Below are 25,982 nucleotides of genomic sequence, written 5' to 3' on the forward strand. Positions count from 1 at the left end.
ACATCACTTTTTTTCCGTGCTCACGTTGGTTTCGACGGGAATTCAGGGCGCAGGCTCCTTTCCCAAGCAAATCACCCCTGAAGAAAGCCGAACGCCAGGCCGGGGCACGCCTCTACCCATTTGAACCAGTGGGTGCCCGGCGACGGTGGGAATCGAACCCATAGCCTCCCGCAGCCGAGGCGGGCGCTCTACCACTAAGCCACGGCTGCACAGTCACTTATATGACCAACTATAAGAACTACAAAGCTACAGTCAAACTACTTACATTCCATGGAATGGCATCTGTGAAAAGAAGATGGGCGAAGAACTTGGCAACATTGCGCAACTTGTTTGTCTCAAAACGGTGAATGGTGTCATATGAACTCAAGAATATCTGCTCAAAAGGCTCTGCATACTCCTTTTTCAACTGACAGAAACGCTGTAAAAGGTTAGAACAAGAAAGAATCCACACATTATTTCATGCACAGTGCTGAACGGAGGAGCAATAGTCTTGCCTATGCTATACGTCAAACTTAGTTTTAAATTCCCCTTTTCACAAGTCTTACTATCTTAAGACAGTGGATATTTTATTTAATGAATAAAGCAGTTTCATAAGTTCAGTGATGAACAGAGGCAACAAATCAAACAGTTTGCTACCTAATGTTCAAGGCAAGCATGACCTGTATTCTCTATCGATCACTTTGAGGGACACCACTTTCTTTGCATGTTGACAGGATAAGCCTGCAGTAGTGGATTTATTGGAAAACATGGCACACCTCCCATGAGTAATTTTTTCCTGTAGTCTCTTGCTGGAGTGAATTTACAAAACACCAGTTGTGCAATTGAGGTGCTGTGCTGGTTGCTGCATCATGCAAAAGTACAAATATAAATGCCTTTGTAATAAAGAGAAATGTCTTTTTCAAGTGGCAAAGTTGAGAAACAGATCTGATCACTGGGCAACATATCATACTGGTAAGCAGAGTATGCCGAAGCTATGTATGCTGTAATGAAATACTTTCAAACTCATCTTTTGCCTGATCTCTTATTAAGGAACCCAAAACAACGTTGGAACACGCTGAATTCCAACGAAAGCAATAAGCTTTCAACCAACAATGATTCTGGTGAACAGCTAAGTGGCTGAGCTGGACTTAAGGGATTCCCAGAAACTTTCTAATCTTGACAGCAATGAAACACAGCAAATGACAGCAATGAAACAGCCTATCACTAACAAACCTATCGCTGCACCGCCAGTTTTACCCCTATGCCTTTTTTCATAAGGTCTACCACTATTCGTTAATGCGTAGCAAACTTGTCGTGCCTCCCACTTATCGCTCATCTCAGACTGATGATCAACACAAAGTTCGACACATTTTCTGTAACACAAAGACTTTTTCATATTCCTTCATACTACACACATATAACGATTGGAACCATCTTCCACTCAACATTGTATCTACGTCTGATTACTCTTTCTTTTGTATTCTTTATCCATGCACGTTTACTGCGATAATTGCGCGTGATCATTTGGTGCATTCCCCCCCCTCTCTTCACCCCCCCCCCTTTTTTTTGTTACGTTGTCGGTAGTCTGTTCGATATTTCTCCGCGATAGCATTTAGGGCCCCATTTCGCAGAAAATCCGGCGTCGGCATTGGCACCCACGGCCGAGAAAATCATCCGCAACCACGTTTAGGTATGCCATACCATTCCATCATTAATGTTGCTCATACCTTGTCTTGCATTCTTGGCAAAGCTATTTCTCGGAATTCTGAGAATGACAATCCACAAGCAATTTTCATGAAACAAAACACCCACAGCGCATGCCTTATATGTTAAATCTTCTAAGACTGAAATATTAAAAGTGTGAAACAAATACGGAAACCTGAAAATGATGTAATTTCTTTGGCGCGGCTGTGCAATATCTCCGGGATCGGCCCAAGCAAGAGGCCGCGTTTCTGCCACAAAGCTCACCTACGTGCATAGCGTTCGCCGCCAAATTTTGCCAGTAACCATTACGGTTGCATAAGCTGCAGCTGTCAGGAACCATGAGTAGCAGTCAGGGATTTTGAATGCTATCGCATTCCACTCTTAAATGCGAAGCTTAAGCGTCCTCCCAATTTTTGTATTTATGTTTTGCCACAAAAATTGTATAACATGGCTACATTCTGCTATTGTTCTTTTTCAAATTGTGCAACCCACTCCCCTCTACAGTGCCTCGGTGTTGAGGGTATGTGAAATAAATGCGAATCCCCAAAATGTGAAATGGGCTTGATGCATTAACACTATTTATTAATTACACACATTAATATGAAAACAAAATTCTATGGTTTGTTGACAAAATGCACAACGCCATATTCAAAGTCACTCCTTTTATCTAAGATTTTATTTCATGACATTTATAGGTCATTTTTCTCACTTACCCCTCTTAGTTGCATATGATGTTTCTACACAAATAATTTGTTGTATAATTTGAAAATGTAAATAATTAAATGCAAAGTCACACTTTAAATTTGTGACAATGATAAAAATATAGTGCACTCACTTGTGCAAATAAATACATACCTGGGCCAACAGTCCAAAGAATTTTTCATATGTGCGCTGTTGGGCACAGCAGTCAAGAATCATATGGCACATTTCACTCTAAAGCACCAGGAGAAAAGCAAAAGTATTAAGTGCTTGCAACAGAGAAAATACAGATGTGCCAGCTTTCTCTTTATTATAAATACAGGTATGACAGCAGAGGTGCGCTTGCTAAAATAGTTAGTGATTATTAGACGCCATCATAGTGGCGGTGTATTTTATCAAAATAATGACTAAAGAAGAGACTCAAGTTTCTTGCCACTGCTATTAACGCAGCATAACGTGGAATTTCTAAATACAAGATGCTATATAGGTTGTGTGATCGCATTTGAGCATACACTCTGCCACAACATGCTGCTGGTGATTGAAATATGTGAAGCAGGCTAAGAAGCCAACGCAACAGTTTAACAGAAGAATTGATTTGTTACACTAACAAATGTGCCTTGGGGAGTTCTGTGTTTAATCAGCGATTGTGCACAAAGTGTCCTATTTAAAATTTCAATGTATCCGTTTGTTTAAAGGGCCCCAAACAACCTCTGATGTTTTACATAAACACATGCATTGTGTATAAAATAACGCGATGATCACCTTCAGAGAATGTGGCAGCACTACATGCCATGAGGAAGTCACAAATTGAAAAACAAACTCATACTAACTTTGTGCTAAACATTAGCCTGTCTGTTTCATAAATGTTTTTAAGAAAGAGAGTTTAAAAACAAGATGAACCTGAACCTGCAAATAGCAATTCTTAAGATAAAGTCTGAGCTGCAATTGGCAGAAGGAGCAACATGCCCTCCAAACTAGAGTAGGGGGGGGGGGGATTATTAATGCAACAAAGTTAAGGGCGCTGTGTCACAGAAAATACGGTGTTGGCGGCGTTGTCCGTTACACAAAATATGCACATATATTTAGGTATACGAATATGCCAAGCCTTGCTATCAAGCCCACAAACAAATGTGATGAACCAAAACACCGCCAGCACATGCCTTTTATGTTAAATATTCTCAGACTAAAATATTAAAAATGCCATACAATTGAAAATTACGTAATTTGTTTGGCGCGCCTGCGTACTATCTCCGGGATCAGCCCATGGAAGAGGCCGCATTTGTATCAGAAAGCATGCCTTCGTGCATGGCGTTCGCTGCCAGCGTTTCTCAGTCAACATTATAGTTGCATAAGCTGCAGTTGCCGGAAAGCATGAGAAGTAGTCGGGGATCTTTGAATGCTATCGCGTTCCACTCTTAAAGGCGAAGCTTAAGCGTCCTGCAAGTTTTTTTTATTAAACTAATGATGCAGAAGCATTTATGTGCGATGATGTGTATTCACAGCCTTGACTTTCTACTTTTTTCTTTTATGGTCGTGGCAAATCAGGCAAAAAAAAAAAAAAAAATGACATGGCTAACTTTGACTTCAGTTTTGGCTTTTTTCCCTTGAGTATCCAATGGCAACATTGTCCATAGAACACTCCCCTGCAGCACTCTGCAGGAAATGAATCGTTCCTCACTCAGAATATTCCCTAGTCTCTTATAACCAGATCTTGGAGGCAGGCACGGATGAAATACAAGATGTCCCTGCTATGCCTATAGCTCACAATTGGCTGAGAACAATTGCCTGCAGGTGACATTGTCCTATTCAGCAACAATGGGGACGAATTACAACAAATGATTGAGGACCTTAACCGAGAAAGTGTAAGAGTGGGGTTGAAGATTAATATGCAGAAGTCAAAGATAATGTTCAATAGCCTGGTAAGGGAACGAGAATTCAGGATCACCAGTCAGCCTCCATAGTCTGTAAAGGAGTATGTTTATCTAGGTGAATTACTCACAGGGGACCCTGATCATGAGAAAAAAAAAATACGGCAGACATTGCCAAATCCTGACTGGGAGCTTACCACTGTCGAAAAGAAAAGTGTACAATCATTGCATTCTACCGGTGCTAACATATGGGGCAGAAACTTGTAGGTTAACAAAGAAGCTCGAGAACAAGTTAAGGATCGCACAAAGAGCGATGGAAAGAAAAATGTTAGGTCTAACATTAAGAGACAGGACGAGAACAGTGCATATCAGAGAGCAAACAGGGATAGTCAATATTCTAATTGATATTAAGAGAAGAAAATGGAGCTGGTCAGGCCAGGTAACGCATAGGAAGAATAACCGGTGGACCAATAGAGTTACAGAATGGATACAAAGAGAAGGGATGCGCAGTCGAGGACGTCAGAAAACTAGGTGGGGTGATGAAGTTAGGAAATTTGCAGGCGCAAGTTGGAATCGGCTAGCGCAAGACAGGGGTAATGGGAGATCGCAAGGAGAGGCTGTCGTCCTGCAGTGGACATAAATATAAGCTGATGATGATGATAATGAACTGCCTGCAGTATACAACTGCATGTACAGTAAAAGCTCGATGATACGAATCTCACGGGGTCACGAAAAATATTCGTATTAGCCGAAATTCGTATCATCGAAACACAATTAAAACTACTGTCGAATCTCGATAATTCGAACTCAAAGGGGCCCGAAAATTTTTTCGGATTAAAAGGACGTATTTTTGAAGTATTCGTGCACCATAGCACGATGCACGAACGGTGCGAGTCGTGAAATATCGCAGCGCGCAAGCGCATAGCAAGCGCGGGCCACGAAACTGCCCACGCCGGCTAACGGTCGCTTCCCGATAACGACAGAAAACGAAGCTTCAGGGAGCGAGCGGGCGGCGCCGGCACACGGGTGCGCATGGAGACCGTCGAAGGTGAGGGAGGAGGGCGGCAGGGAAGCGGATTTGGCCGTGTCAACTCCGCCGCTTCGGTGGCTCCCCTCGCCCTCCCTCTAAACTCCCTCGTAGCTCTCTCACTTTCGACTCCGTGCGCACATCTCCGTGCCGGCGCCAGCTTATTTTAGCCGCCCCCTGAAGTTTCGTTTTCTGCCGTTATCGGGAAGCGAGCGTTTGCGGGCCTGGCAGTTTCGTTGGCCCGACTGTGCCTCCGCCGCTGCTTCCCTCTGCGCTGCTGCCGCAGCGTGCAAGGTCAACATGTGACTAGAAAATAGAGGAGAAGGGTTCACTGCCATTTTATCCGCGTGGCTGAGACGTCGGCACTAGTGTGTGCTAGAACACTCTAGTCGGCACGTACACGCTTGTTCCGGCGCGATGCAGAAACGGCGACCTTGCAATTTGAGAGAGGGGGAAATTTGCGCCGCGGGTTCTTTTTTTTTTTTTCCCCCTGTTGCTTTGCGCGTGGCATTGAGAGGTCTCCCCTGAGCTTTTGCTCTATAGGCTCCGTACAGTGAACAGGCGGCGCTGCTGCGCAGCAGCGGTGGCGCGATGCTCAGCGTCGCATGTGGCGGGCGGCGCGAACCTGGGAAGGGGGAAAGACAGCGAGATTTCGGAACTACGTATACACGCCTCCGAAAGCCGCACGTATATCCGCGATCCGCTTTTTTTGTGCGTGTGTGTACGTGAAAGTACAAGCGTGGCCCTCTGTGATGGCACAAATAGTTTTTGCGGGGTTCAGGCCTATTAAAGGAATAGACGATTACTTTCACGGTGCAGCGTTAACCAGCGGAGACAAGCTCTACGCTGCTTCGCATGTTGCTTGTGTGAAAGACGGCGTGGACGTTCACGCGAAGTGCCATTCGCAACAGGGAAAGCAAGTATACGACGTCATCCTTCACGTGAGTAAAGCTTACTGTTATACTAAAATTGAAGTCACTAAACTGGCACCCTGAAAACATGACACCCTGAAACCGATTTTTAATCGACGCCTCACTGTTGGCAATGCATGCCTCATTTCGCTCCGGCGCGTTGTACGCCGCGGCCTATCATTTGAGGCCCCTGTCACACTGTTACTTTAGATTGTCATACAGCTCGATCTGGACCGCGTGCAGCTACACGCTAACTCGTAGGCTGTCGTCAGCACAGTCATGTCGAGTGAGCTAAACGATTCGGATTGTTGGATCATATGGCAGTGACCATGCTATCCTCGTTGACTCGTTTGGGACCCAGTCGGAGCCACCTGCTGCGCTGATAAACGAGATTTATTAACTAGGCGATCTTAATTTACATGACGCGAATGTTCGTTCTTCATCATGTACAATGATTGAGGCTCATTAGGCCCCTTTCACGAGATACGATATCGCATGCAAATTCCTTTCGCTGCATACGCGCTTTGCTTTTACAATGATACATCGCAAATGTATATCACAAGAAAAAACGCACCATGTGAAACCGCGCCTCTCAAGCGCCAGCGGCCGAAACGAGGATCGTCGAGTTAGTGCTCGCCAGCTCAAAATAGGCTTTCTTGGCATAAAATATTGCTCATCGCACATCCCAGTGCTATGCTGATCATACCGAATGCTAAGACAACGGCAAGCAGTCGTCAAATCAGCAAAGTCGTGACAAATTTCTTTTAAATGTTCAGCAGCTGGCCATGGCCGCTGGCGTCGCACAACGAGCTGTGAAACGCACATGTGTAGCACACTTTACAGAACAAAACCTTGTCACAAATATCAAAGAAGCTGACTTACTTTACTCTCCTCACAGCTGCGACCCATTTCTTTCGCCGTTCGATCTCATAAGATTTGCCAGGAAACCTGTACAACTTTATCCCGGGCTGGCCTTCGTGGTTGTGACAGCCCTTTATGCAGCAGTATCACCAGTACCACTTGCCTTTTTTTTTTTCACCTCCGACGCTTGCCGATGAAGCGCATGCCATTGCACCGTTGCAAGACGTATAAAAAAATAAGGAGGCTGGTGAACAAAGCAAAACGGCTTCAACCGTGGCCGAGACTAAATGTAGCGCGCGGGAAAGAACACTCATCGAGCCGGCCGAGCTGCGGCGCCCACTTCCCAACACTGTTGCGTCGCTGCGCCAGATGGCGCCAGAGCAGCCGCAAACTCGACTGTACGGAGCCTATGGCGGTGTCGGAGCAATGCCGGTCGGAGGCGCCTCCGCGTTGGCGCGCTGCTAAGAGCATTGTCAGTGCGCGGTATGTTCGAAATAAGCGTATTCGAATTAACGAGATTCGACTGTAGCTAAATTAAAGAGCCAGAGGTGAACTCACTCAGGCACATGTACGTGAAAAGCATTTATTTCTTGAAGCGCTACTGCTTCAAACTCTTCGCGCCCAGTCGCGGAGTCCGCGCTGTCCGGCGCCGCGCCTCCGCACCAAAAGAGAAGGAGAGAAAGCGCGTGACTGCGCACTGTTCTCTTTCGCGGCCGTCGGTGGGGCGGCGTTTATTCGTATCAACCGACGCAGGCTGAAAATCGATTCGTAACAACCATTCTCTAGCACGTTGCAAAGTAATGGGGCTCGGCCGGGACCACCGAAAAATTTGTATCATCCGGAAATTCGTATTAGCCGTGATCGTATCATCGAGCTTTTACTGTATATGCTTTGGAAATATCCATGAAGACTGCAAGTGTCAACAGCCTATCTTCTAGCTATGATCAATGTGGCTCAGAAGCAACACAGCATCTTTGTTCTTTACAGTCGACGCATCTACAGCGAAATCACCTTTATAACGAAGGACTAATTAGGTACCAGCTGAATTCCTATCTTTCATATGTACTGTGATCGCCTCTACAACGAAGACCACTACAATGAATTTGCCTGTAAAACAAAAATATTTAGGCATCCCCAATGACAGATTTGTTGCTCTACCATGAACGCCATGTAATAGTTCCATAACTGCTTTCTGCAGATGTCACTAAGGTGCGCTCAGCGCTAACGATGCAATTGAAGAGTGTGCCGATGTTAGAAGTAGTCCTGCTGCACTGCTCCAGAAATCGCTCAACACGTACACTGCTTCTTTCAGCACATCAGCAGGTGCTACGGCTGACGAATATGTCGCAGTTGATAAAAATGTGATGATGTAATCGTAACTGACGATTGACGAAGTCTTCAATGCCAGCTAAGGTGGAAAAATCATGAATGTCAATGAAGGCAACAGTGACGAAGATCCTGTAAACGAACGAAGAATTTTGTAGGCAAGAAAAGAAAGAGAATATTAGCAGTATTAGACTATCAGCAACTTTAGTTTGTGTAGCTGCTGCGTTTCACCGTGGAGCATGCACAATGCAATAAGGTTGGCTGCAGTCCTAAATTCTGTCAGACAAAGTGTGCACAAAAATATTTGTGACTTATTTCACTGTCTCTCTTGAATTCATGTGAAATAAAGGTTTTATTTTCTTGAACGTGCTTAGCCTGCTTTAGTGCGAGCAGTACAATGCGCAACCTTTACAACAAAGTGACCTGTACAACAAAGTATTTTGGAGGTCCCAAGCACATGTTTATTTTATTTATATATAAAAAAAAATACTGCTAGTATGATTGCCAGACTTAGCAGATTCTTGGATATGCAACATTGTGTAGCACTACTTCACGAACTACTTGTGAATCATCAAATTTTCAGGACACCACTATTGACTTCCCTAAAACATTCTCCTGGCGTTTCACGATGCTACGAGCTTTTAGGTTTCACTACATAAATATAATGCTCACATTTTATTTGACAGGCAGCGCAGAGTCAATCAGCTAGGATAGTAATTTGTTTCGATGCAGACTCACATTCATAATAATGTGTGAAAATGTGCCATAGAATGTTTTGGAAGCCAGTCATAACAGCTATGTTATGACTGGCCAATGGTTTGAAAAATACTGCTGTATACTACATAAGAGCTATTTATTCAAAAGTATGTAAGTTAACCATGCATTTGGGGTTTTTGTTTAAACTTTATGCGCAATGCCTAGGCTTTACACTAAAGCCTAGGCTGTAAAGGTAATTGCGAAGTGAAATAATTTATCTACTGCTGGACTGTAATGGCAGTAAATTTCATTAATTATGATTAAGTGTAAGTGTTGGAATGGACCTGTTGCCAGCTCTGAACACTGAACCTACGGCTCATTATAACTTCTCCATGACTGTTGCCATTCACAAGCACTTTCTGAACATCCAGATGAGCAAGCCCCAATGTGGACATAAGTAAAGCTGTTTTTTTCATCACACAACTTTTTCATGCTACATGACCACTAGGGATGGGCGAATAGTGAATTTGAGGTTCGAAGCGAATTCGAAGCGAATAGTGATTTGGTCGAATAATTTGGAATTGAATGTTCAAATAGTATATATCACATATTACAGTAAAACCTAGTTAATTCGAATTTCACGGGACCGAAAACAAATGTCCGAATTAACCGAGTGCCGAATTATCAAGGTATCCAGAAAACAATATGCAAATGCTTACTACGTCAGCACGATTTTTTTAGTGTAATGGATGAGCAAATCCTTTTGCTATTTTGACAAAAGTAGTGTGGAAGCTGCAATTCTTATCTCGCGACTGATTGGCTCTCGCAGCGGCAATCGAGGCCTCGCGACTTCCTTCGCAGCACGGCCACGGCACGCGCCATCATTTACGACACGCTTTGCACTACCGCGCGTACATTCCGATTATTTTTTCGCCAGTAAGCTGACCGCCAACAGATCGCATGCCCATCGCAATGTAGCTGGTGTTCATCATCCTCGACAGCTTTGCACCGAGTCAAACCGAAACAACTGTTTGTCGCAACCGCGGCGACTTTGCGGTGCTTAAGGCACGCGGCCGACGCACGCACCGAGTCGGAACGAAACTACCGTTTGCTGCAAAAACTGCAGACGAAATCACAGTCGCTTTCTATACGATCATGGATGGCCACTACGCAGCTTTTTAGGCACACGGCTGACGTGTGTATTGAGTCAAAACGAAACTAATTTTTGTTGCAACCGTGCCAGAAGAAACCGCGGCAGCTATCGACGCGATCATGGATGGAGACTATGAAATCCCGCGGCCAACGTGTTGTTATGTGCGGCGGTAAACGCAGTAATGGCACAAATAGGCACAAAGCGTTCTGTCGTTCAGGTACCATTTCCGCTGATGACTATGGCGAAGCGTACTCCGCCGCTTTGTTTGGGTTGGACGCTAGCACCGTTTCTGATCTTTTGCGTCGCACAATTCCGGTTCTTTAATGCAAAAACATATAGCCTTCGAGGTTTATGGTTGATGTATGGCAGCTATGATGTGAAGCATAGCCTCCGAGATGGGTACCGACCGTTATGGCTTCTGGCTGCCTATTCAGGAGTGCCGAATAATTCGAAAATATCGAATACCTGAATTCGAATCGAAGCGAATAACGAATATAGAATTATTCGATCGAATATTCGACAATACCGAATATTCGCCCATCCCTAATGACCCCATCCTTGCGAGGCACAGATCATACAGTGGTTCGTGACTGCACAGAGCGCACACAGGACAGTTAGCCATACACATTACTATTATATACTGGTAAGAGGGCCTCACCACTTGTCCAGGCTTCAGCTCCAGCTTGAGCAACTTGTGAGCACACTCCTCAAAGTTGAGGCTTGACTGAATTGTCAAATAAATGGTCCGCCTGAGAGCCACCAGGTTAGTCTCGGTGTTGTCAATTATCTCACCATTCTCTTCAGCTGTAGAGAAGCAGCAAAACAGACAAATTATCTACATTTAATCACGTCATAAGGAACATCACACCTTGAATGCAGTCTATCATTTCATAATCATACAGCTCCTAGGACCCTCCCAGTAGCCAAAACCAAAAATCTGCTGCATCTCTGGTACTTTCCAAATATATACCTTTAAATTAATATGATGCAGAAAGAACTTTAAAAGCCTTTAACATTAATAAAAAGCTACAGCTACTAATGTACAGCCACATGTTGCTCCAGGACAGAAAGAGGATAGCAGAGGGGATAGAGTAAAAAAGAATTATCTACAACAGAGTGACTAAGTAAAATAAAAAATAAATATAGTTTGCTCATGTCGTCTGCTTTGTAAGGGTATGCCTGGTTATAAGTATGCTCGCCACTTGAGAAGGTACCTCTGTTCAATTTGAATGAGGTACCGACAGTGACACCATTACCTCGCATGATGGCACACCCGATGGAGCACGTGCTCAGCCCGTGCGCATGGTATTGGAGATCATGTCATTCAAGTTTTCAGAGCCACAGTACAGTGAAATGGTAATACTTAAGGCAAGGCAAACTTAGCTATAGGAAATGCATACGTGCTCACCGCTGCTAGCACTCATTGCGCCAGCACTATGATTAGGATGGCCATCGCAAGCACTCGTGTATAGCCTTGCGCACAGCCCATCAGATGTTTTCGAAGTTTCGCCGACAGCCCTTGTTGTTGCTTTCGTGAAGGACAGTGTCTCTACTTCCTCATGACACAGGCGTCCAATTTCAAGGGCTCACACTGGCCCTTGGAATAAAAATAGAGGTTCTACAACAGCAGGAACAGCAAAAACAGTTTATTTGGTAAAAATACCTTTCTCTAAATGTCCGCCTTATTCGTGCAATTCGTATTTTCCTCTTTTTCTTTTCGTTTCTGCTGCTGAAATATGAGACTATCCAACGCATGCGTGCTGTTGCGCATGCAAAGACCGAAAAGCTTTGGAAAAAGAAATGGCAGTTAACTCGGCTCGGCTGCCACACGCAATCATCACTGGCGACAACAAGCATGACAGCAATCGCTGCAGTAATTGTCGAGGGTACGACGATTACTCGAAAAAGAAGATGGCCTATGTGGGGGATGCGAGCATTATGCTAGTGTGAAGATTATGCGAGTAAATACGATAGATCTTTAATTGAGAAGACCACGTACTGGAAATCATGTATTTCATAACTCAATGGTAATGTGCATTTACACTAGGTGTCGGAACATGTGAAATTTGGTTTGTTGCGCATACTGACAATGCTACAGGTCACACAGCCATTCACACTTTTCTGCTGCAGTTATGGAAATAATGGCTTACTGTGCTGCTAATCCTAACATGACTTTTACATTCAACCGGGGTCACGCAGGATAGAGCAAGCAGCGAACACATGATGACAAACGCCATGTTTCTCATTCATGTTTGCCTGATGGCCTGGAAGGGCGTAATGCTAACAGGCTTGTGATGCAAACATGATAGGCACGTTAGGGACTTTTGGTGACGGAAAGTCGGCAACACACACACAAAAAGAAAGAAACACAAGCCTCCAGCACCGAAGAACCTTGATTTTCTATTGCATTTTTGCAGTTGCATTTTCTGATATAATAGTGTGCACGTTGAACGCTTATTCCACACAGTGCTTCGCCATTCATCTGGAAGGTTACGTAACGTGATCCCCTTTTTTTCTGGACCGAGGTATTTCCCTTTGTGTGGTGATTTTCGTCCTGCATGCTTGTGTATATAAGGAGTCTGCAGGTTTTGTGATGAAACTGCCTCAGACTTACTATGTCTTTATTAGTATTCCATACGACAGCTACTGCACTGTAGCACTAAAACACAACATATAACACATGCAAATATGTGAACACCATTGCCATTGCAATAATCCCTTTCATGTGTCTGTTTCACACGCCTTCACTTGTTTTTACACGAAATTTTTGTGGTAATTTTATTATTCGCCTTCTGAGCTTGTTTGCATGGAGAATGGCTAGGTGCACGGTACTCTTTGTAACAAGACATTTGACCACTTTGGCGCTCTTTCTGTCCCCTTCTTCCAAGGGTTTCTTGCTTTGTACTGCATTACATTGAATTAGCTATGAACCATCTCGCCCAACATAGTACTCTGCCAAGCATAGGCACCTCACTGCATGGTTAGAAAACGTTTGAGAGTGCTCTCTTGCTGCAGTTACATGATTTCTCTCAATGATGGCTGAAAAAGGGTCCATCTCCATTGCGTTTGACATTTCACGGTGCCGCATATTGAGGAACATCTATTTGCTAAAATTGTTAAGTAGTTTACACACAAGGTTTTTTTTCTAAGGAAAAACTCGTGTCTACAGACGTTTCTTCGTCGTGTACGGTCTCCCTCCACAAACAGGAAAAAAGGGAAGCGACATGCTTTCCCGAGAATTACTGAGAAACATTCCTGCCGTCACAGTATTCCCACGCCTAGCACCTGGCTACCGAGAAGTAATCTATGGTTGCTATTCAATAGCCTTTACCACCACCACACCCGTACAGAGTAGAGGGGTGTGCAGGGTCTGGCTACGGTAAAGGTGACGCTATATTGAGTGGGAACAATGCATCGATCTGCTTGTCTGTAGTCGAAAGTATTTTCACCTCAATATATATTTCCTTCACATGTACAATTACTAAACATGAAATAAAATTTATTAGCAATAACATTGCGCTCAACTCTTACAGAAGCTTTCAACAGTTTTAATGGCAAAACGTTCGCCGTTAGAGTTGCATGCACGCCGCTGTCTATGAAACCATGTTCATGGTCGAATCCTAAAATAACTCCCACTGGCGGCATAAAAGCCAAATGACCTTTTCTTTCATGCATCAAGAAAAACTCTCCAACACATAGTTTCTTATCAAATGACGAAGAAAGCACAGAACTGTGGAAGAAACCACCGTGCAATAACCCGAGATGCACGTACATGTGGCATTTGCGCCTGCACATGCCTGATTGTGGAAAAAGCGACTTATTTGTAGACAAAAAGGTTCTGGCACTAAACTACTTCGTACAATAAAGCTTTCTTTTGTCTCTCTCTCTCCTGCCGACACTTCTCACAAAAGAAGAAGTGCGAGACGCGGCCAGATGATGATGATGTATGGTGTTTAATGGCGCAAGGGCCAAGTATGGCCAAAGTGCGCCATGCCAGTGTTTGTGAGTTTGCAGTGGAGCGATGAATTCTGAGAAGTACTAGATGAGGCGTGGCTGTAAAGGGGCCTAAAATAATCGCTGTATAGTGCGTAAAAATATACAAGTACTAAAATCATCGCAATGAGTAATGAGGTGTACTATGAAATGAAAAATGCATTGAGAAAGAAGAATACTATATTTAAAATATTTAAAATGCAGTAATTGGGAAGAAGCACTACTGCCTAAACAGCGGCCAGATGTGCACTCTCCAGATATTTGTGTACGAGCCTGGGAGCTAGGAGGAGACGAGGGCAAGTTGTTTGTGCATTTCGAAAATGCTTCCACAGTGACCCGTGAACAAAAGTGGGCACCCAGCAAATTTCTGGAATCTTACTTTATCCACAATCATAGGTCGGCAGTGTGGGAGAATACTCACTCACACTCACTCACCATAATTTCTTTTCAGGCCCCGCACTCACTTCCACTCACACTCACTGGCGCTCACTCGCACTCATCTCCACTCGCCATCACAGGCACTCACACTCACATTCACTCACCTCCATTCACACTCACTGGCACTCACTCGCACCCTTTTGAAATGAGTGCGAGTGTGAGTGAGTGCACTCATGAGTCACTCTGCCGATCTATACTGCTCACAATTCCTGTATATTATTAACGAAGCTTCCAATTTAGCACCTGTTGCCTCGGGAGTGCGCCAAGGCAGTGTTTTGGACCCAGTTTTATTTTTAATATACATAAAAGATTTGCCTTCCCGATGACATGGTAACATCAGTCTATTCGCTGACTATTGTATTTCATACCGCGAAATTAATCCCAGTGATAATCACCATATACAAAATTCTGCCTTTTCTTGGTGTCAGGAGTGGCAGATGACTCTAAATGCCAAAAAAATCTAACACTAACAGTAAGAAAGAAACAGATATTTGAGTTTACTTACATTATTAATGACAAAACTCTCGCTTGTGCATTTCAGCGTAAATATTTAGGTGTCACTTTAACATACGCTCTCCGATGGGAAAGCCATGTTAACAAAATAACCTCAAGTGGAAATCAATGTTCATGCTGAGCACTAAAGCGACTCTTCTTTCTGAGAAGACACCTTCGTCTTGCGCCCCCAGATAAAATTTGCTGGCCTACAAAATGCTTGTTCCAACAGTGCTGGAGAACGCCAATAGTGTTTGGTTTCCGTACACAAAAGAACTCATTACAAGAATGGAAGGAGTGCAGAGGAAGGCAATAAGGTTCTGTTTTAATAAATACAAGTTCACGGATTCATTGACTGAATTATTAAAGAGAGCTGGTTTATTAACACTGCAAAGTAGAGGAAAACTAGCATGACTAAAGTTTTCGTTTCAATTTATTCATGGTGACATAAACATTGATGTAAGCCCCAACCTATCTCTGTCCATCTCTCTGTCATTGACATTAGACGTGTGCATGCTTGCCACCCATGCTCGCTAAGCTCCCCTGCGGTCAGATTGAGCCAAGAGAGCGGGAAATAGAGGGAGAGATTGACTGTCCGTATACTTAACGCTGAAACAAACACAAACGGGAGAACAAAGCGGTATCTATCATTGCACCTTCGCTTTTTTCTCTATGTATGCGAGCGTACGCGTCTGTTATTCTGTGCTAACTTGGCTAGTCCCACTTCCGCTTTGCCTGTTTATATAAGGAGCCTGTACGTGTAGGTTTAAAAGGGAAGCAGGAAGAAAATGAGGAGCCATTCCACCCTATGAAGGCGGATGACCAGCGAAGGTGTAGCAAATCACACGGTATTAAGTGTCTTCACTCAGTGGAAGTCATGGCAAAATTTGCCGGTCATGATTTGGACATATCTCCCATCAGTGCTCCAGCCCATACATATTCCCTGGCGTATTAAAGAAAATGCCGATTCGCCCGAAAGGCGAAGCTTCGATTGCGATAGCAAATTAGTAGAGAGCTATACGAAGCAAGGATAGTAGTTTAATGGCCCCTATAAACTTGTAAACATTCGCCTACTGACTAAATAGACAAGCACGATGTCACGCGCACACAGGTAAACATGGAACGCATCTCGCTCGTTGACTGCGGAAACTCGCTGTCAGAACGCTGGAGTAAGGAGGTGCAGCTATAGCCCCGAGTGAATTGACCTTCGTGCCGCCTCTCGCTTCAAAGCGAACTAAATGTCGAAAACATAGTGAATACGAAGTTACCGGCTCTAGTTGAACATTGTTCACGTCGCAAATCGCTTTGAAGAGGAGGCCCGCGCGGGCGTGCACATTTTCCACGTCGCAGATCGCTTTCGAGATACGACACTCACGCGGCCGCCGCCGGAGTAAGACGAACACCCCCCCCCCACCCCCGTGTCTGACGCGCGACAGAAGCAGCGTGCTTCCGCCCCGCTATTTCCCTCGCGCAGGTTTTCCCTCTACCGCGAGATTGAGCAGCAAGTGTCGGCTGACCCTCACAAGCTTGCACACGCAGCGTACCATACCGCTGGCACGCGGCGACAATTTTACCTTGTTTGGACTTTATATATGGAACCTCACAACGACGTCCACAACAACGGCAGAAGTTCGCTTGGAGTCTTCATATAATTGCAATCGCAATATAATATATCCGCTCATTTCATTATACATTGTCTCACTCATGCCTGAACCTTGGATTATTACAACCTTAGTGAGTGGTTTCTATCTTGGCGTGCACAAGTCATCACCGCGAGTGAGCTTGTACACATAACGTGCCTCCATTTTTCCGCAAGCAAGGTGAACCGATATCACCTCTGCTTATCGTTCAAGCACTCATCATGTTCACACTCACTTCCGCTCAGAAGCACTCACTCATGTTCACACTCACCTGCACTCACACACACTACGTTCACACTCACAGCACTCAGTGACGTTCACACTCAGCTCCACTCACACAGCACTCAGTCACGTTCACACTCATTGGCTCTCACCTGCACTTACACTCACTGGCACTCACTCACACTCATTGGCATTCACTCTCACTCACTTCCACTGACAGTCACTGGCACTCACCTCCACTCACACTCACAGGCACTCACTCACACTCACTGGCACTCACGCCTTTGAAATGAGTGCGAGTGAGTGTGAGTACGTGCACTCATGAATGAGTGCACCAACCTATGACTTCCATTCACACTCATTGGCTCTCACCTCCACTCACACTCATTGGCACTCACCTCCACTTACTGGCACTCACTCACGTTCACTGGCACTCACTCACACTCACCTCCATTCACACTCCCAGCACTCACTCTCACTGGCACTCACTTGCACTCAAACTCACTGGCACTCATGCGCACTCGCACTCACTTCCACTCACAGTCACTGGCACTCACGCCTTTGAAATGAGTGCGAGTGAGTGTGAGTGAGTGCACTCATGAGTGAGTGCGCAGACCGATATCCACAATTGCTCCTGGGCACGAGGGCACAATAGCCTAACCAGGTGGCTAGCTGGCTTGTACTCACGATGTACCGTGCAAAGCACGCAGAAGTCAGGAGGAAATTGGGGGCTCCATTAGTTGTTATATTGACCAGCAAATTATATTGGAATATTATATTGAACACCAAACAGCCCCTCTTCTTTCGTTCTCCCCATTATTTGCATTCCTCTATGCCTCTTCCCTTTCGGCGCACCCTACATTTCCAGCAGTTGTTCAGGTGTCCCTGGCACTTCCTTTCTTTGAGCAGCCACAATTAAGTGGAGAGCAGCACGACCACAGATATGCCTAAAGCACTCCATAACGCTGGTTTCCGAAAGTCAGCTTCGTCGCAGTAAAGCTGTGTTAGGCTGTCAAGCATATGCAATGTATTGCGATGAAGCATACCAAGAGCACAAAAAGGCCACATTCACAGGACATAAAATGTGTTTCTCAACTACACACGCGAGCACCCGCCGTCTCCTGTCAGTATGAGTACCGAGTTGCCTAATAATTGTATTAACAGGCCTTCCAAGATATTTTGGATGTGGTCATGGTGATTTGAGCCCTTGAGGGCAGGTTAAAGGCATGCATTCGTTTTTTCAGACTACCCAATTTTCCGGACATTTTTGCAGTCCTCTAAGAGTCCGAAAAATCGGATGGTGCCTGTAGATCATATTTTAATTATATTAAATAATATTGCATTAAATTATATTGTTTTCGTTTAAAGGACCGTCCCCTCACCAGGTCTTGCCATTTTGAGCTGACAAGCGCGGTGCATACAATGCACGGTAACGATCGTGTCTGCAATGTATTACACTGCTACGCTCCGCAAAAAGAGCTCAAATTTTAAACCAAACACCATGCACCCTCATCGTCATGGGTGCCGCACTGCCAGCCACAGAGTCGACATGAATCGCACAAGTGCGCCTACGTATATTGCAGTGCTGTGACATCACTCACATGTGACTTCTCAGAATTCAAAGCAACATCAGTTATTTGTTTGATCTGAAATAGACGATTTAAAACGATAAAACTGACAAACCTAACGTTTGCGAGTCTATGTTTTACTCCATGCCATAGCAAGAGAGACGTACTTCTGTTTTGTCTGCTTGTTCCCACATCGTGCAGTCGCACGCGCAGAAACCAAACCTATCGGCCATTTTCTACCGGGTCCTAATGCACAATCATGCTCTTTGATTCGCTTGCGCCTGCCTTAGTGCTCATGACACCGACTTACACCGCTAATCAGGTGTTTGCGTGCAGAGCGCACAAAATCGTGCACTGCGCAAAACGAGACAAACGCAACAGCTTGCGTGTGAGACCTTCACGTGAAATGTGCCACTTAGCAAAAACTCGAGAGAAAAGAAAGAAATAAAAAAAGGTGGGGCTCGTGATGTATCCGACATGCAATCCTCCGATAAAATGTTTGTGTTCAAAAAAAGAACTTTCCATGCGTTACGAGTTTGTTAATGTTACTGGAACATCCTGAACTTTAGGCTGCCTGACAACAAAACCCTCAATTTCTGCCCAACTTTCTTAACAGACGATTTCCAGATTTCCGAAAGCCAGATTTTGCCACGGTTTTCCTTTATAAACATAACACCCAAATTTTACCCCCAAATTTTAAAAAATATTTGTAAAACCCAAAAATAATGACCCCTAAATATGCACAGTACTAGTACAAAATCTGTAAGAGGGCTTGCGAGGGCTCAAAAAGTTGGCCTAAGTGCTAGCTGGAAATCACAAGTTCGATTTATTATGATTCACAGCTACAATTGTTCCAAAGAAGTGTTTAACGTTTAATCTAACTTCCAGGCAATGACAAACTAGCTTTATTTAATGGGTTTTCAATAGTTTATTGGCTTTCTAGTTGATGAGTCGCACTGCCGCAAGCTTTATCGGATCTTACGTTTTCCCAGATCATGCATACTTTATCGATAGTACCCCAAGAAACATATCAACAGGGTTCTACTTTAGAAATAAAGATTCAGTGCATGCAGTCCCCATTATTGATTATTATAAAATTAAAAGTGAATGAGGTAAAAAAATCGAATGAAGTTCAGAGTTGTAACTTTTAACCACTCAAGTGCAGTGAACCTGTTCTAAAAAGTGGGACTGATATGCCCCACTATCCACTGAATATTTAAGAACAGTGCAGTTGCAACAGCATCATCAGCACCACAGCTGCGGGACAAAAAAAGTGTGGCCTACTGCGCACATCGAAAATGGTGTTATCTGCCGTGGCACCACCAGTCGGGGACTGTTGTCTAGGATCAGCATAGAAAATGCGTCAGGTACGTGCATGGAACACAGTCGCCCGTGGAAGCCGACGTGTCCCATCCGATGTGTTCGGCCCAGCCAAGCAGCCGAGAATGCAACTACGGCTGTGACATTCACTCCCATTGCAGCCTGCTTGACGCAGCAGGCCACACCTTTGTTGTTTTTTTTTGTCCAGCGACCGTGTCGGCACTCTAAGCTCACCTTGATCTTCCTCTTCCTCCTCATCATCCGAATCATCACCTCCTGATCCATCACCTTCATCATCACTGCCCAATATATCTGAAAAAAAAAAAAAAATTATAAAAAAATTATAAAAAAATAAAAAAAATAGGAAGCACATCCCAAGGATACTCCTGCAGATGATATAGCTCACCTTTTGCAATCTCAGCATATCTCTCTTCATTTTCAGCAAACTCTGGATCAAACTTGAATACATCTATATATAAAAAGAAAGAGGAGAAAGATAATGGCATAAACATATTACTACATGCTTATCATGCAACAATATTATCAAAATAGTAATTGGAAGCACACATACTCAGCATATCCTCTCCGTCCAATGTGTCATCTAAAGCCAGTAAGTGAGTGTACTGGCTTTCTTCTTCAACCAATTCAAGCTCCTTCACAACACTGGGATGGGCCTAGTTGGAAAACAGTAATGATATAAGTGCCAAAGTTTGATTACGAAAAAAAAAAATGTTGATTAACATTCCACAAGATAGCTAATGCACCTAGTGCTGCTTGAACAGAGTCCAGGTACTATATTTCAGTTTTTTGCAATATGCAATACATATTAAAAAAAGAATGTTGTCACTTACAGTAAATCCATCTTTGCGTATAGCAAACATAACTTCAATCATGTACTGCACTCGTTTGTCCAAATTTGCCTCGTGAAGAATGCTTCTCAAGCGTTCAAATATGGCTGCAAAATAAAGTAAACGACATGTCAGTACAGAATATGCTACCCTTATCAAATCACAATATGTCAAACTTTATTCTTCGTCACGTGACAACACCCACACGCACTCAGTTTCCTCTTCAGGTACCAGCAAATCTCCTCGCAGGTCGTTACACGTCGCATTCACAGCTATTGATGCCAAGCCTTTGTGATAAGCATCTTTGCCTATCTTATGGCGGCTAGAGAAGTAGGTGTGCCCACCGACTCATCTGAAGAGCAGCTGACCAAGGGCGCGATCTTATACGCATTCCAAAATGGAACGGAGGCGGTCCGTTCCATCGAGCCGCACACGATTGGTCAATTTGATCGTCACGGTTAAATTGACTAATCGTGTGCGGCTCACGGTTTAAATTGACCAATCGTGTGTGGCTCGATGAACGGACCGCCTCCGTTCCATTTTGGAACACGTACAAGATTGCGCCCCAATTCTCCACATCATGAAGCAAAAGTGGCACTGCCCTGTGGCATGTGTCGTCTAGTACTTGTGGCAGACAGCACACAAAAATTGAAGCATGTAGAGTGAAAAACTGTCATCTGTACCCATCATTCAAGTTAAAAGACGTTGAAGCTGCTACGATGCAAAGGTGAGCGGCAGGTCAACAAAAGCTCATCTCCAAGGCCAGATCACTGAAGTCCACACCAATTAGTGGCTGTATTTCTGCCTCAAATAAGATGAACATGCACACTTATTTCTTTGCTCTGAACTGTAAGTCAGGGAGGCCTAAAGCAGCAGTGTTTTCAGCGCCAACAAGAGCAGCAGCACCTGTGTGCAAAGGCCGCTTTTAAGAACAGTTCCTCAAGTGCGATTTCACCCACGTGGTTGTAAGAGAGGTTTATAAAACATGCAATAATATGGTGCTTCCGCTCACCTCTATAATATGATGCCAGAGAAAAGAGCGAAACATTATTTGCGACTGTGATTACACAACGTGAATATGACCGCAAACACTTGTAGAGATCACATCAACAAGCTGCAAATGAAGCTGGTGCAACTTGCGACAAGATTTCCGTGCCAGCGCATGCGAAGCTTGTCAGAGCGTACGTGTTCCCTCGTGTTTACTAGATACAGCAACGGGAGGTTCTATGGCTGCCACGTTTTCTGTTTGTACGGAATTAGACTCTAACTCAATAAAGTTTAATTAGAGGGGTGCAAGTTTCTACGGAAGGAACCAATGGCTGTACCATAACTATGTAGGAAGCGTAAGTTCCATGCAGGAAACATTGCCATGGTAACCGCGTTTAAATGAGGTCGGAATGCAAAAACGCTTGTGTACTTAGGTTTAGGGGAACGTTAAAGATCCCCAGGTGGTCAAAAAGTAATCTGGAGTGCTCCACTGCAACATCTCTCGTAGCCCATGTGTTCATTGCTTCCGGACATTGAATGTCATATAATTTTTATATATTAAAATGATGCTTGGCTGCACCAAATCCATAAAAGAACTACGTATTACTTCGCAGCCTAAAACTGCATTGCCAGGTTTTTGCATATATGCTACAAAATAATTCCAGCATTATGCGTTTTTCTGGCAAAAGCAAGATTTTCCATCCAGCTTTACTTGCACTGCTCAGATCAGTATTTGAAGTACACATCATAACTTAAATCAGTGGAAGTGATATTCTCAAACACTACTCTTATCTACACTGTGCACTGATGTACGACACGCGCACCAGCACTATTTTACTGAAAGCAGCACCATTTTTGCATCAGGATGCGGAGAAGTGGTGAACTACGCTCAGTCAGCACACATACTCCTCTAGACACCAGAGCTATCTCTTTTACAACCCGTGAGGCATAGTGCTGTTTGAAGCGTACAGTACGTTTTTATAGGTGATAACCCAAACATAGCCCCCCGTCTGCAATATTCCACTTTGGTGGCATCATATTCTGGCGTCACCCACTAGCTTGATTTCGTTTCAGGTTCTTGTTGCCGTCTCAAAGGACTGCCTAATAGAAGAACAACGCAGAAGGTCTCCGATAGCTTGAATCCCACAAACTCGACACGCGCAGGCTTCTCGTGCCACGATTCTCGCCAAGTGGGTACATTAAACCTTCCCGCCAAAAATGCACCCCCTGGAGAAGCTGCTAACCCAGGCTAGATTAGAGGACTCCAAATGTAAGCTAGTGGAAGCCGCAAAAACGACCATGTGCGTCTCGGGCTGCTCGGTTACCACCAGCTCGGCGGCGCGCAGTGTCTTCTGCTGCAATGATCTGCGCATCGCTTTGCATTATAAGAACTTGAGTTTGGCCTAGTTGATTTTTACTGCATCAAGAACGAAGACTGAGAAAGAAAAACCGTGTCGTCGTGCCATGTTTTTCTTTCTCTGCCTTCGTCCTTGATTTTCAGTCAACATGACATGCTTTGCATTATGTAGATGTCAGCTAGAGTAGAGTCTGCCAAATGTTTTATTGAATTCGGATTGTATGTTTTCCCAGTTATTAAGTTTTTCTCGCTTTTGCATTTTTTTACAAAACGCATGAACGAGGTTCTACTTGAATACTTGTTGGCCTTAAGTTAGTAGTATATGCCTCTACATATCTACATCTACCTTACTACATCTATGCAACTGGCATAGCTGTCGACATCAGCACATCCATTAAAGGCACCATTGAAATTTTTTGCTAGTGGCCGTGAGATCAAACAGAATCGTCTCTACCTGACAGAAACTGGGTGAACCACAAAGTGCGGATTGCCACTTGCATTATTTGCTAGCTGCCATGCGTTTAAATGTTCGTGTACAGTGTGCATATCCGCTAGAGACTGTTCCACAGTTGTAGCACAGTCGCAAATGCTGGCTTTGCGCATTTGTCCTTGCGCTGTTAATAAAATCAGTAACCACAAGTGATGAGCAAGCCACTATGATTATCGTGCACCCTCTGTTCGTTACAAGCATTTCATTTTTATTGTTGCTTTGTGTTTCCAGCACATCACAGAAAGCATCTAAGCCTGTTTTACACAGAATGAAATCAATCATTGGACGACATCTCGTATGGCCGAAAAGTAGATTCATATTAGAAAGACAGTTAACAGAACGCCGGCCAAAATGGTGTTGTCAAAGGAATTAACCAACCAAAATGGTGTTGTGAAACCTAACCTCTTCAACAACACATTTTGGCCGGCGTCCTGTTAACTGCCTTTCTGTTTTACACAACTGGTCACAGCACTACATGAAAGCAGTGCTTCTGTGGCTACACCTCACAATGAATTGATCATTCTGCATCTTTGAGAAACCATGAAACATGAACCAGATGGCATGATCACCTAGCAACAGAGAAAAAACAATCCAATATTCGTACCATATTGCGTGATACAAATGATCTTGGGTACATATATGCATGCCTGTTGCTTAGAGGTTACACAACCAGCTTTATCTGTGCCTGAGGTAGCATTGGATGGAAATACAATATTATTAATTCAATACACTCAGTGCATTTCATTATAATCATCATCATTATCGGCCTATATTTATGTCCACTGCAGTACGAAGGCCTCTCCCTGCAATCTCCATATACCCATGTCTTGCGCTAGCCGATTCTAACTTGCACCTACGAATTTCCTAACTTCATCATCCCACCTAGTTTTCTACCGTCCTCAACAGCACTTCCCTTCTCTTGGTATCCATTCTGTAACTCTAATGGTCCACTGGTTATCCATCCTACGCATTACATGGCCTGCCCAGCTCTATTTCTTTCTCTTAATGTCAATCACAATATCGGCTATTCCCGTTTGCTCTCTGGTCCGCACCGCTCTCTTCCTGTCCCTTAACGTTAGACCTACATTTTTCGTTCCATCGCTCTAACTTGTTCTCGAGCTTCTTTGTTAAGCTCCAAGTTTCTGCGCCATATGTTAGCACCAGTAGAATGCAATTATTGTACACTTTTCTTTTCAACGACAGTGGTAAGCTCCCAGTCAGAATTGGGCAATGTCTGCCATATGCACTCCAACCCAATTTTATTCTTCTGTAAATTTCTCCAGAGGACTCCAGAGGCTGACTGGCGATCCTGAATTCTTGTTCCCTTGCTAGGCTATTGAACATTACCTTTGTTTTCTGCATATTAATCTTCAACCCCACTCTTACACTTTCTTGGTTAAGGTCCTCAATCATTTGTTGTAATTCGTCCCCACTGTTGCTGAATAGAACAATGTCATATGCAAACCGAAGGTTGCCGAGATATGTTGTTGATCCTCACTCCTAAGCCTTCCCAGTCTAAGAGTTTGAATACTTCTAAGCATTCAGTGAATAGCATTGGAGAGATTGTGTCTCCTTGCCCGACCCCCTTCTTGATAGGTAACTTTCTACTTTTCTTGTGGAGAACCACGGTAGCTGTGGAATCTGTAGATATTTGCCAAGATATTCACGTATGCCTCCTGTATTCCTTGATTACACAATGCCTTTATGACTGCTGGTATCTCTACTGAATCAAATGCTTTTTCAAAATCTATGAAAGCCATATAGAGAGGTTGATTGTACTCCGCAGATTTCTCGATTACCTACCTGGTTTCATTATAGAAAACAGCCCAAACTGCTCACGGCGAAGCACCTGCCATGTACATTTCAGCCCAAATTGCTCACGGCGAAGCACCCGCCGTGTACATTTCAGTGTGTGCAGCCAACTGTCTATACACACTAACACGGTGATGGTGTGAAGGCACCATCTGAGGGAGCACACCATGGCAAGAATTTTTAAAAAGGGTTTAGTAGGAGCTGAGATGGAGCGAAATTAAATATTGCTAGGTGATGGTGCAACAAAGTAAGCTACAGCAGTAGAGGCTATCTCCCAATCGCCTCAACCAGCATCAACAAATGGCCTTCATTTCCTTCACATCAGAGCTGAGGGCCTGTGAGAAATTTACATCACAACCACTGCCTCCATCCACCAACCCTATTTTTCCTCCCTTATTTTTGTTTCCCTATGAGGTGTAGTTATAGAGGTAGTTTTTTGCTAGCTCTATGTTTTATGGGAATCCCGTAGTTACTTGCAGTTATGCTGGCTATTTGTGCGCTGCAGGATCTATGCATGTGACATGGAAGCGATATGTGCGTGACATCACCTCTGGTGGCAGGGAGAGTGGATCCTCTGAAGATTCAGACTTA

General features: G+C 44.1%; 1 protein-coding gene and 1 non-coding gene across 3 annotated transcripts in view; both read right to left on the reverse strand.

The window, feature by feature from the left end:
* Window positions 1-25,982, reverse strand: part of LOC119462734 (pre-mRNA-splicing factor CWC22 homolog) — an 80,485-nt gene that overhangs the window by 14,458 nt on the left and 40,045 nt on the right. For both annotated transcript variants that reach the window (XM_049667813.1, XM_049667814.1), the window contains 7 exons: window positions 20,749-20,852; window positions 20,469-20,571; window positions 20,304-20,366; window positions 20,132-20,209; window positions 10,883-11,028; window positions 2,539-2,616; window positions 266-418 (listed from right to left, as the gene is read on the reverse strand). In XM_049667813.1, coding sequence (XP_049523770.1) covers window positions 266-418; window positions 2,539-2,616; window positions 10,883-11,028; window positions 20,132-20,209; window positions 20,304-20,366; window positions 20,469-20,571; window positions 20,749-20,852 — 725 coding nt within the window. The remainder of the gene's footprint in view (window positions 1-265; window positions 419-2,538; window positions 2,617-10,882; window positions 11,029-20,131; window positions 20,210-20,303; window positions 20,367-20,468; window positions 20,572-20,748; window positions 20,853-25,982) is intronic.
* Window positions 138-206, reverse strand: Trnap-cgg (transfer RNA proline (anticodon CGG)). The gene has a single exon. It is a non-coding gene; the product is annotated as a tRNA-Pro (tRNA).

This window comes from Dermacentor silvarum, chromosome 1 (assembly GCF_013339745.2).
Source record: "Dermacentor silvarum isolate Dsil-2018 chromosome 1, BIME_Dsil_1.4, whole genome shotgun sequence".
In the NCBI taxonomy this organism is placed as follows: Eukaryota; Metazoa; Arthropoda; class Arachnida; order Ixodida; family Ixodidae; genus Dermacentor; species Dermacentor silvarum.